The sequence below is a fragment of the Lissotriton vulgaris genome, chromosome 5 (genome assembly GCF_964263255.1).
Source record: "Lissotriton vulgaris chromosome 5, aLisVul1.2, whole genome shotgun sequence".
In the NCBI taxonomy this organism is placed as follows: Eukaryota; Metazoa; Chordata; class Amphibia; order Caudata; family Salamandridae; genus Lissotriton; species Lissotriton vulgaris.
The window spans coordinates 1,452,830,003-1,452,843,251 of record NC_141693.1 but is presented as its reverse complement, the minus strand read 5'-3'; the positions used below and the strand labels follow the sequence as shown (position 1 = coordinate 1,452,843,251).

The 13,249-nt window shown below is 44.1% G+C and overlaps 1 protein-coding gene across 1 annotated transcript in view; it reads right to left on the bottom strand.

Annotated features, from left to right (window-relative positions):
• Positions 1–13,249, bottom strand: part of C5H1orf116 (chromosome 5 C1orf116 homolog) — a 71,831-nt gene that overhangs the window by 26,346 nt on the left and 32,236 nt on the right. The window contains exon 2 of the mRNA XM_086923392.1: positions 5,447–5,590. Coding sequence (XP_086779518.1) covers positions 5,447–5,551 — 105 coding nt within the window. The 5' untranslated portion in view covers positions 5,552–5,590. The remainder of the gene's footprint in view (positions 1–5,446; positions 5,591–13,249) is intronic.

The following is a 13,249-nucleotide window of genomic DNA, read 5'->3' as shown; positions in this document are numbered from 1 at the left end:
CATTTAAAAAAACATGCCCTATGGTTCCATAATTTTCATCTTCTTCATTACACAACAACTTGGGTAGCTTGAATGGTGAGACTTGAGGACTACTCTCACCAAAGAAATGACTCTGTTGTGGAACATGCAAAGACTTAAATTCCAGAGTGTTAGACCTAGCATACCTTGGTGTGCTTACCCCTGACTTTTTGCCTCTGCCTCCTTTGCAATTAAGATGCTTTGGGTACTTTGCCACTGCTAATCAGTGTCAAAGTACAAGTGTTCTCTATGTAAAGTGTAACGGTAATTGGTTGGCCATGATTGCTATGTTTGCCTTACTAGTAAAGTCCCTAGTGATTTGCACTGTGTGTGCCAGGGGTAGTAATGCAGGGCGAGCGGAGAAGGAACTCAGGCCTGGAGTGTAGGGCCTGCATGCAGAATTTTAAGTTCGCATGTTATCCTGACAAATGCAACCACTTGTCAGGCCTGACTTTCCCTTTTACAAACACATTGGGCACCCCTGTGGTAGGTCCCAGGTAATCCCTGGGCAGGGTGCAGTGTAGGTAAAAGGCAGGATATATACTAAGGCGTGTATTATGTCCTGACAGTGAAAAACACTCCATTTAGTTTTTCACTGTTGAAAGGCTGGATAGCCTTTCCGTAGTGTGAGGAGGCTGGGTGTTGTGTTTGTTAGCCAAGTTTCCTGTAAGTTTATAATGGAGAGGTGAAGTTTAGTATGTATGAACTCAGTGTCACAACACATGGTGGTTTCTCACTGTGTTCAGAAAACACTCTTGAAGAAAGTGGCTGAGTTTTGTGCTATAGGCATTTATGTGTGTGTCTGCTGAAATGTGGCTGGTCTGTCTGGATCTGAAAGGTGAGAGGAGCTGGGAGAGGTCTTGACCCAGGTAGGGGTTGAAATGGCACCAGGCTACCCTGAATCTGAAGAGTAGGGGGGAGGAGAAGCCCGGGAGGTGAAAAGGCTGGGCTGGTGCTATAAACCAATTGACCCATCTCCTGCTTAGTGACTAAGGATCCAGACCCCCAGTATCAAAAGGGAGAGAGGTGACACTGGGAGGGAGACACCCAGAACTGATTTAGAGAGGGGTCAGGGCCACTTGAGCACAAACTAACTTCAAATACAGTATGGGGTATAACTATGAGAGCTGAAACCTGTGAACGGTGGAATGAAACCAAAATGGTTTGAAAATTAAAAGGCTTGGACCCATTCTGTGGTCAAGAGGAACCTCTGCTAAAGATGGAGCAACTGAAGAGACTGCTGTGGAAAAACCAATTGTTGCTTTGTGATCTGGGGCTGGTCTGCAGTTTGCTGTTCTAACCAAGGGAGAGGCTGTTGAGACTGTGCTTGGAGGCGCTGGGTCCCCCTGCTTGAAGAAGACTGTGCTTTGTGCTGTGTCTTGTTACATCAAGGGCCCGAGGTGTGGTGGCTCCCTGTTTGGAAATACAGGATCATAAAAGTTTCTTGGGAAGTCCCAAGCAACACATTGTGTGCATACTTTTGCATCTTGAGACCCTCAGAAGTTGTGCCTTGTGATCGTGGGCAGGCAGGAGTAAGATGAGACTCTGACGCGCTGGGTGTGAGTCGTGGTGCAGGCCAAGGTGTTGGTGAGGAGCGCCTGGTTGTTGTGTGCACCAAAGGAAGAAGCGAGTCTCAGACGCGCGGTGTGCGTGTCGTGGTGCAGCCAGGGCAAAGGTGAAGAGCGCCTGGTCATCGTGTGCACCGGGAGAAGACGTGAGACTTGGATGCACAGAGTGTGTGTAGTGGTGCAGCCAGGGCGTTGGTGAGGAGCGCCTGGTCATCGTGTGCACCAGGAGAAGGTGAGACTTGGACGCGCAGGGTGCATGTCGAGGTGCAAGCAGAGGCGCTGGTGTAGAGCACTGGTTCATTGTGAGCACTGGGGAAAAGGCGAGTTTCAGGCGCACAGTGTTCATGTTGAGGTGCAACCTGAGGCACTGGTAGGGTGCGACTCACATTTGAAGAAGTAAAGTCTTCACAGTGCTGAGGCCAGGTCTCGGTGTTCACTGAGACTGCCAGAAGGAGGGCCAAGTCAATGGGACCTTGGAGGAAAACAGCAGCTGCCCGGATCGGAAGCCCCAGGAGGAGCCGAGCCGCCAGCCCGAGCTCGCCACACCCTGTGATGGAGTTCTGGATCAAGGCCCAAGTTGCTGACGTCGGAGAGGAGAGTGGGGTCGCACCCCTCCCCCCCCCCCCAGGTAACGTAGATCACCACCTGGGTCGGGGTGCGAGCCCGGAAGGACACCCTCTCAGCCTCTCGTTTCTGTCAGCTGCGCTAGCCTGTTGCTTCGGCTCAGATCTCGGCCCGTGCTGACCCAAGGAGGGTCAGTACTGGGGATGGAGCGGGAAGCAGTACTTTTATGTCATCATTGCTTTGTTTCTTCCTAGTGCCGGACATGCTGGTAGTAATACACATTGCATTATTTCTTGTATTGCAGAGTACAAGACTGGGGCGCTACGTATGGCATTGTCTCTCTGTTGCACAGTACAAGAGAATATCGTTATGCATTGCAGTATTTGTTTTCTTTTGCAACATTTGAGATTTTAGCAATAAGACTGGCCTAACGTTTTGGAAACAGAAGTGAGGTTAACTGTGGGTTAGAAGTGGTGGTTGGGATTAGAACCTACCACACCAGAAAGAATACTACCCATTCTTGTATGTTGATTTTGTAGCGTGTGGTCTGATCGTAGCACCTCTTATATTAAGTTTATACTCATTTTATAAAAACTTGTGTGGAGTCTATTTGTGGTGACATCATTGAGTTACTGTGAGCGTGGTTGCACATACTGTACACCTGTGCTTTGGAGATAAGCTGGCTGCTCGTGCCAAGCTACTAAGAGGGTCAGCAGGTATATCGCAGATGGTGTCCTTACTTAGCCTAACGTTGAAGCGAGGGGTCAGGGACTCCCGCCTCCAGATATTGGTGGCGGTGGAAATCAATAAGGACCCCCCACTTCCAACACCGAGCATAATTTGATGATGCGATGAAGTCAAGATTAAGGACTACGTTTCACAGTGCGAAGGCTACAACGTTCCCACTGTCGCATGTCTAGCAGTGGAGGTTGGATGTATGCGTCTGTCCTGATCAGCGAATGGCACACTTTGCTGAGGGGAGCGGCTGAAGGAGGAGTCTTTGTCAAGGATTTTGTTTAGCAGTTGCTCCCTTAACTAAGCAATCCTAATGGTTACAGATAAAAGATTAAAGTCATTCTGAGATTGTAAGGCATTAGACTTTATTTTATTCCAATTCAATAATCAACTTACTTCCTTTGTACACTTAACTCACCAAAGGAAATGATAGAATATGCAGAAGGCTTACCACTGGTATGGTAGAGGGATAACAACTCTGGTACAGCACACCACTGTATTGTAAAATCTATGACGTGACTAGGGGCTTAATTTAGACGTCGGTATGGAATGAAAACCCTCACACAGTCACAGCGGTCATCAATGCAGCCCTAAATCATGCCACAGCCTATACTTTTTGGCCCCTGGATTCATGGTTGTGAGTGCCCTTATTCTAGTCCCACACATAGAGGTGCTGTTGTTTGGATTAGTCTGCAGAAAAGAACTAGCAGCAAGGTAGTTTGGGAAATGTGAGTGAATTGTTTATAATCCACAAATTACAATGTATATTGCATGTGGGTGGTTTTGGTTAACCAGTTAAGTGGTTTCAGGATTGAAGTGATGTGGTCGAAATCCCTTTAGTCTTTGAGGAGGAATGTGGCAAAACGTAGGATAGAAGTGTATTTCGGTAATTTAAGGGTTTTATTGAAGGTGCTGAGGTGCCAATGATTGGGATGCTGTGGGAATGAGTGTATTAGGTGGAATATAGCTGCAATGACATGTCTAAATAGGCATGCTTTGATCTTTGTTGATGTGGTTATTCTTTGTGGGGCAGCATGGGATAACTGAAAGGAATTTTCTGGCTATGGATAAGGGGTCATGACTGGTCAGGAATGATGTTGAAGTAACAACATCCGACATGTATTCTTTGGAGAGGATGTACACAGCTGTATGTAAGGTGAACTGTCATAATGCAGATGATACAAGCAAAGGTAGAATTCGTACTTTCTGTTAAAAGCACTAGGGAAGTTGGGAAGGCTCCAAGTCAGATGTTGCTGTTGGCTGTAGATGTGTAATTATGTGAATAATGAGATGACATACTAGCTGTAGCACAGTGGTATGTTTGTTAGGTTGAAGGGATGGCTATGAAGTGGTTGAGGATCAAAAGGCTTACGAAATAATCAAGTGAGGTGGGCAGGAACAATTTAAGTGTCCAGAGTTGCAGGGTGTTTTTCTGCAAAATGTCAAGCCGGTCACTGTAATCTTGTGGATGCCTTGCTGGTGAGCTAGCATTCATCTCGGAGGCCTTTGAATATGGAGGATGAGGTGGTGGCAGGTACTTCTATGATGAGGATGCTAAAGTTATTTTTTGCGTGTCGTGGAAGTGCAAGATTTGTGGGATTTGGAAGGAGTATATTTTTTGGAGAAGGTTGGGTAAAGATAGGGGAGCGGCATGGTATTTCCAGGTGATTGTAGGAAACTGGTCCAGCACCACAGAAGCACATAAAGCATTCATCGTGATTCAGATGCAGAGATGGCACCGATTACTCGGGTGGCACATTTATTTCACTTGCAGGGAGGCACTTCTTTGGAAAGAGTAGAACGATATCAGCTGCGTCAGTGAGATCAGTGCAGAGTAGGACAATATTCAGGTGCTTCAGAAGTCTGAATCCTGTCCAAAAAGGGAAGCTCTAGATATAGCGCAGTTTTGAGACGGCTAGAGGAGATAGCTTGTGATGAATCCCTTAATGGCATTGACGAGGCAAGTCTTCATTGGCTGAATAGAAACTGAGTTTTCCAGTGCTGTTTGTTCAACTCGGTTAGGTTCTTTGACAAGGGTGCATCAAAGTAACTAGTGTTCTCATTTTTGTGAAACAGGGTCTCATCCAAACACAGGCAGCCTAATCTGCGAGATGCCTGTCCACAGGACTCTCCCTCGACCGACAAGGTCCTATTTGCAGCCCCTTGAGTGAAAGCAGAGGGGTGCTGGCCGACCGTGCCCGCAGCGCTGTGGACCCTGCCTACAGTTCGGTCTAAGTAGTACAGGTGTATCAGTGGGGTCCCAAAAACAAAACTATCATACTGGTTCTTGGACCTGGTCTGCCATTTTCTCCAAGCTGCATGGTGGAGGTTTTCCAGAATTCTAGGGGAACGTGCAGGTTCCTCAGAGGCCTACTCCAGTCAGTTACCTTTTTTTAAGTTCAAGTTTATTGAAACCAAACACACAGCATAAAATACAAAATTAATACAAAATTAACACACTCTCAATAGCTTTACAATTTCGATATTTGCTAAGCACCTGAACAAACAAAACGATTAACCACCAGCAGTAAAATTAGACCCAGTGCTTCAGTTTCACTTACCAGAGCGGAGTGGTTGGAAGTAATGCTGGCCACGCTGTCGCAGCTGCCCACGCCGACTACGGATGCCATACCCACATACCCCGGCCCCAGTGCCTTCTCAGGCATCACACTGTGCCACGTCACAGGAGGCTGGGCCACCACTGCCTGCAAAGGGAGAGAACAAATAGCGTTTCATTGCTTATGTACAACTGGCCATTTGTCTTTCACCACATCATTTATTTTAATAAATTACAGTCCATCACGTTCAGTGGCAGAGGGAGTTTACACAACACCACAATCTGCTTCAAAATACTTCTAAATACTAGAGCAAACATTTAAATACAAACGTTTGACATGCTATCATATTGAAACGCATTGACCATTCACACACTATGCAGAATTGTCTTGTGAATAAGGATGCTGGTTTATGGAATTAACTCCAGTCGTTGGTATGCTTTTTATCAATCTCGCCAAGGACCAGTGTCATGAAAGTACTTCCCTTGCTGTCTTGGTTAATAAAAATAAAGAGGGGATATGCAAGCTGTTGGCAGCAGTGAGACAGAACTTAAGAGTTGAAGAAATCTGCAAGGTAAGATTCTACGAATTTCAGTCTTTTCATAAAAACCACTTCCCTAATTTTCAGAAGATTCTGAAAACGCCAGGAGCTGGTTCACCAGTAAAAAAAAAATATGTATTCTGTTTCTGCATTCGTTTTTCAAGGCTCTTAACAGGTCTAGTGCACGAATATCTGCCACTCAAAAGTAAAGTTATACTTATCATTTTTGCTCCTAAGGTGGGCCCCGCGCAGAGCATTGGTAAAGTCCGGGACGAGAGACAGCCTTGAACGGCGCTCGGTTTTCTAGAGATGTGGCATCCCCAGGTCAATGACCTCACCAGAGGGAACCAATAATGGTGTAGGAAAGTTTAGGGTGGACCAGGAGGGGAGTATCTTTGGGGGTCCCAGCAGAGGGTTTTGTATGTGTATTCACCTACCTCATCCCAAATTAAGGCGGGGGAGCGGGAGAATTGGGAGCGGCCCCAGGGAGGAGAAGTGGGGCCCAATGACAAGCATTGGCATAGCCAATAGGTCTCGCCTTTGGGACCGCCTGAGGGTTTAGGTATGGAGCAGTGAGCTGTGAACAGATGCGATTTTGTTCAGGGGATGAGAATATGATCGGTAATGAGATGGGGTCAGTTGGGAGAAGCTCCTAAAATCATGTGGATTGGGCAGCTTTCTCTTCAGCTGAGAAAACTGCACGAGTCCAACAAAGGTGTGTGTACTTTTCAGGGGAGGGCTGCTGGCTGGCTGTGTGGAGAGAGAGGTCACATGACGGTAGCCAGAGACACAAAGGGCTGTCTGAGAATCCAGGGAGGGAGAGGGGCTGGCAAAGGTGCAGGCAGGGAGCGCGCTTCTCTCTGCTGCTGGCTTTTATTTATTTATTTATGTATTTATTTATGCGTTTTTGTATAGCACTGACTTTACCCGAAGGTGTCAGAGCGCTTCACAATAGGAACAGAACTGATACATGAGAACATTACAAGTGAACAAATTACAAAAGCAAACGTTACATTACATGAGGCAAAAGTGACAATCGTGAGCAAACAAAATACAAGAGGTAGCAAACGGTTCATTACAGGAGGAAAAAGTGACATGTGTGCAGGTTACAAAAGCGTACAAAGTACAAGTAGAGGTAAAATACTGCAATAAATGGAAGACACTGAAACACAAGAACAAACGTTACATAGGCAATGGTGGCACTTGTGCAAGTGTCAAAAGCAAACAAAATGTAAGAGGTAGCAAACAGTGTGTTACAGAGAAAAGTGACGTGTGCAGGTTACAAAAAAGAGTACCAAACACAGGTAAAAGGGTAATACTGCAAAAACTGGCAGACTCTCAAACCACAAGAACACACTGGGAAGGCACTTCCATAGTCATGGAGAATAGAAGTTCATACTAAAAGGTCTTCCTTCAGATAATAGAGAGCATGTGACCAGCTCAATATTTGAATATTTCTCCAGCACCTGACATGTGTTGGTGAGAATTCACTTGTAGAAATAAAAAGTATGGGAACGCTCCACCCGGGCGAGATGGCAGTAACAAGGATCAGAACTTCATGCATTTGTTAATTGTCTTCTGCTGCACTGAGGGGTAGTTTGTGCGGCGGAAGCAAAAAGGTGTAAGTGTTGACTGTGAATACATTGCACGCACCAGCGTAGTGCACGTTGCGCTGCGCAGCTAATAAGAAAGGGCCAGCACTCGGCTAGGAACACATGGAGTTCTGTAGAGTCTTGCGCCAACAGTTTAAAACAGGCACACCTAGAATTAAAGTTTTTTTCACTCTCCGCAAATCACAGATGTTATAATATCTCAGAAAGTTCTGTAAACGGCTGCAATCCTTTGCATTACTTCCTTCCTCGTCTGATGTGATCCGTGAAGAATCAACCAGCAGACATGCCCGCAAATCCATGTCTAGGTACGCACACTGTATATGCCAATCGCTAAAATGTAATATTAAAACTCTTACACCAACATACTTCCAAAATGACATTAATATCAAGAAATGTATCCACGACCAAGTCAGGTATGGCAAGCCTCAGGTCCAGTATTTTAGGCCTGGTTGAGAACCAGGACACCAGCACGCACTACTCAATTTGCAATTTGGACGTTAGTACATTTATTTAAATTTTCATCAAAAAGTCAACTTAAATCAGCATAACATTTAAATCCATGTTACATTTGTTAAAGCGCATATTAATTTGTCAACATATACATAACTGTCTTCAAGTATATATCATACATCACAATGACAATACATTTGATGTCCACCCAATGCATTTCGGGGCACGAGCCCCTTCGTCAGGGGTCTGTATGTGTAAAAAAGAAGAAAAAAGAAGAAAAAGGAATCTTATTACTATTGATGCACTGTCATCAATGAGGATGGATAATTGCGTTGTTTATGTTTCTTACCGCAAACTAGATGGAGTAGTATTGCAAGTTACACTTCTGGTTGAAAGTCGATGTAATCTGGTGTCCTGGTTCTCAACCAGGCCTAAAATACTTCACATGTCATAGTTTGCAGGCTACATACCAACACAGCACACATACCGAATTAACGCTCTTAAACTGATTCAAAAGAGTGCAGCTGCCCTTCCAAATTCATAAGCCTCAGGTCCAGGCAGCAACTGACAAACCTGCCACTACCAGAGCCTGGTCTCACCAATTCAATTTCAGAACGTATGAAAATATAAAAAGAACAAGTTTTTCCTACTGTACAATAAATGGATGCTATGTAACTCCATACCGGTGGATAGAATAGGTAGTTCAGATGAGGGGCAGATGTTTTTGGAATGTATGAAGTGGAGGTGTAGTGTGCCTACACTCTGACGGGCACCACATTGATGTCAAACTTACAGAAGTTGCAAATCCGACTGACAAAATCGAAGACGTTGTGGACTTCTAAGCAAAATAGTTCTTCATCATCATATGCAATAACCAAGGAATACATGAGCAACAAAAGGACTATTTAGGAGTTTCTGAACGAAAGGAGTTCATCTAGTGCAGAGCCTCAACATGCTTCAAATAGAATGACTGGAGGCTTTGTCAAGGCGAGTGCCAACTGATATGGGAAATTTTCATCAGAAAACAAATCTACACAAAATCTAATATTGGTAGAGCGTCAGTGAAGTTGCAGAGAACAAATTCACCAATTGAGACGAGATGTGAAAAATATGAATGATAATGCTTACTATATTAAAATATTTATCATGCCAATTAATCACTCTGGTTCGAGCACTACTATTTGGGGATTTGTCTTATCTTAAATTCGAAGGTGTCCTTAACAAACTTTCATTTGATGGGCTACCATAGGCAAACAAAGCAAAACAAAAAAGACATGCACAAACGGATATTTCCTAAAGTATGGTAATGGAAAAGGCAACAGAAAGGCACATGCACACACATGAAATAAAGAGTTAATAACAGGAAGGAAACAAGAATGAAACAAGCTTTGGGAAAGACAATAGCTTTGGTTTTAATGTGCGAAAGCATTCAGATATAGGTATGCAGAAAAGTCAAACTCATTGGCTTTGTCAATGAGAGGCGTCTTGACAGTAAGCAGCACTGGCATGCAATACCACAGGTTGTTACTAGATATCTCGAGATTAAGCAGCGGTGCTTTAAAGTAATTTACATCATTTCAAAATTATTTAAAACACCAGGAAGTACTCATGTTAGCAAGGTTGCATGAAAAGGTTTTCACTGAATGTACTACATAAAAGAAGCACATCAGCATTGAAGAAGGATCACAGTGAAACAAGTAATGTTTGTGAAGGACACGTGCAGATTGAATAGCAACTGGCTAATCCAACCTCTAATCAAGCAGGAGCCAGAGTTAAGTAATAGCACAGCTCTTCAAGAACAATATGTAAATGCTGGGTACAAAATTCCAGATTTTCTTTAAAGAGAAATCCCTACTGTCACAGAAGTTCTTGACAAATTGAAGTCACCAACAATCCCCAAATGAACTTGTCCTCAACCCTCTTGTTGGGAAGCACAGAGCAGCCAGGCTTAACTTAGAGGCAATGTGTGAAGTGTTTGTGCAACACTTAAAACAATAATAAACTGAAAACACACCACAAAAACGATCCCACACCAGTTTAGAAAAATAGATTAAATGTTAATAAATAACACAAGCAATACGCCAAAAAAATAATTAGAACCAGAATATGCTGGTTTAAAGATTTCAGAGAAAACCGTGCCAAAAAGCACAAACTGCCAATCTAGATACTGGTCACAGTAGACAGGGACAAAGTCATAAGTTCAGGCTACCCATATTGGAACACAGGCCAGCTACAGGGACCCAGTTAGGCAGGATGAACAAGACTATCTTACCATCCTGGTTGCGGAGCTGTTGCAAAGTCATCCTGTGACCTGGGCACCCCCATTCTCTTTTTGGGTTGACTGGTACTGTTGGTAAATGACTAGGGCTATCACTGGGCTCTGCATCATCAGGCCCAGGGCCAATGCAATGCTGAAAACACTTTGAATACAGTAAAAACACCTCCACACACTAGGGTACTCTATGGGTTAGTGTACCCCTATGATTTGCATGACCTCTCCTAGAAGTCACAAGTACATAATAGGGCAGGGGGATTAAAACTAAAGAAAATCTGGAAAAGCCCCAAACTTTATTAAATGGGACGTGCATGGTAATCAATCACCCCTGATCCCCAGTACTAGAATTGCATGAGTTACCTAATTCAGTGTGCCTCATTAGTCGAAAAACAACACCCCACACTAACGCCCCAGTAGGCTAATAACACCTTCTGTAAACTGGAATCACACAATGATTCAATGTATGTTATGCTTTTCACTGTGTTTTACTAGTCCTTCGTTTTGTTTAGTAAGGATGTGTATAAGGATGCGCAAACTGTTCTGCTTCTCGGCGTGACCAAGACGAAAGTCGAAACGCGTTGCTGTGCAGTCTTTGTATGAATAAATTACCTGCAAACCCATTCAAGGCGTCCGTGAGATTTTTCCATATTGGAAATTGCTGTTGGCGATAGTGTACAGGGCTGCCGGTGCCCTGATCACGGACCGCCCTATCAGACGGCCTCTTTCACTACCGGAGCTATATATAAACAACAGCTCCGGTAGTGAAAGAGGCCGTCTGATAGGGCGGTCCGTGATCAGGGCACCGGCAGCCCTGTACACTATCACCAACAGCAATTTCCAATATGGAAAAATCTCACGGACGCCTTGAATGGGTTTGCAGGTAATTTATTCATACAAAGACTGCACAGCAACGCGTTTCGATTTTCGTCTTGGTCACGCTGAGAAGCAGAACAGTTTGCGCATCCTTATACACATCCTTACTAAACAAAACGAAGGACTAGTAAAACACAGTGAAAAGCATAACATACATTGAATCATTGTGTGATTCCAGTTTACAGAAGGTGTTATTAGCCCACTGGGGCGTTCGTGTGGGGTGTTGTTTTTCAACTAATGAGGCACACTGAATTAGGTAACTCATGCAATTCTAGTACTGGGGATCAGGGGTGATTGATTACCATGCACGTCCCATTTAATAAAGTTTGGGGTTTTTTGAATATATCGTGCATTCAACTCGGAATTCGAGCAATAGAGCCTTAAATATTTTATTCCACTGAAAGTCAGTCTAGTATGGTACAAAACGTTTTAATTTTGTGATAAAATCAATTAAGACAATATTATGACAATATCATGTTTATTAGTCTGCCATAACATTTTGAATTTGTATATAAGGCATTGGTTGTTTCACACCAGCTGTATTTATTGAACACCTCATAACAGTGTTGACCATGACAAAATGGCGGCGCCGTTCCTCACCTTTGATTCAATGTATGTTATGCTTTTCACTGTGTTTTACTAGTCCTTCGTTTATGTTTAGTAAGGATGTGTATAAGGATGCGCAAACTGTTCTGCTTCTCAGCGTGACCAAGACGAAAGTCGAAACGCATTGCTGTGCAGTCTTTGTATGAAATATCGTTGTACAGGGGTTTCAGGGGGGTTGAGAGAGGGAGTGATACTAAGTCTCTCACAAACTTATGCTCAGCTGTAACCAGATCTCTCGTGTTGTCATCTCCCCACAGTTCAGAGCATAAACCGCTGAGTCCAGCGCCTTCCCCTCATAAACCAGGAGGGCTGATGCTATTGGCCTACTAGTGGTCGCTCGCTGGTCTCTCAGGAGAACTCCCGAAACCCTTTTCAGGTTTAAGAGCATCTTCGCTAAGTGAGAGTCCCATTTTATATATATATATATATATATATATATATATATATATACACACATATATTTTACACACAAAACATAAGGGTTGCCCCCTCGGAAATGCCACACAAAAGGTAGGTATTTGTTTCTGTTTATTCAGGAGGTTGCAGTGCAGCTGGCTTGACACAAGGCATTAAAATATTCAAATCGCCGACGCATTTCATGCTATGAAGCACTTCTTCTTAGGCAAGTTAGTCTTGGCAGCGCAATGCAGTCTGTGCATACCTTTTCTAGTCCTGATACCTCGCCCATGTGGGCGTCAGCTTCCCGCAAAGCCAGGTTAGAGAAACCTTAGTGTGCATATCTGTTCGTCCGGCGAAACAGACATGTGCAATTATAAGTGCACGACATTCCTCCTCCCCCTCCCATGGAACGGCACGGCACGGCCCCTCCCTACATGCTCTGGCTCAGAGCCAGCAGCTGAAAACTAAAATAATAGTAAAATATGTTTTTATTTTTTAGCTGCTGGCTCTGAGCTAATGGGGAGACGCTACTCCACCATTGCGGAGGAGCCGCCGCTGTCTGCACTCTGATACTATAAAAAAAATATTGGCAGTCGGCAACCACTTTTAGACTGTCGCGCTTAGAATATAATTTCTTTAGACCCCCCTTCCCCAGACATTTTGGGAATTACAACTATTTAGCTATGAGGAAACATCCATAAACAGAGCCCCATAAACTGCCTCCGTCACCTAGCATACCCTATTAATGAGTCCACGCTTACATGCCATCTGCTGACAAATTAAGTCTTCCCGGCATCTGTTTCGCAGATCCAACCCTACTCAAAAGATTACCGACACTTTCTCCTTTAGGGATGCTCACGACCTATATTTTTGGGACGCCCTCCCTTAAGTTTACACCAGTGATTTCTTTTTTTTTTCTTGTTACACCTTGTGTAAGTGTTTTGCAAGTTATGGAAGACTGCATGAATTGGAGCTTGATGCAGGCATTTTTTGTTTTAATATCATGGAATTCAGCAGTAAAAACTGTCCCAGCAGGCCATAAAACAGACCCA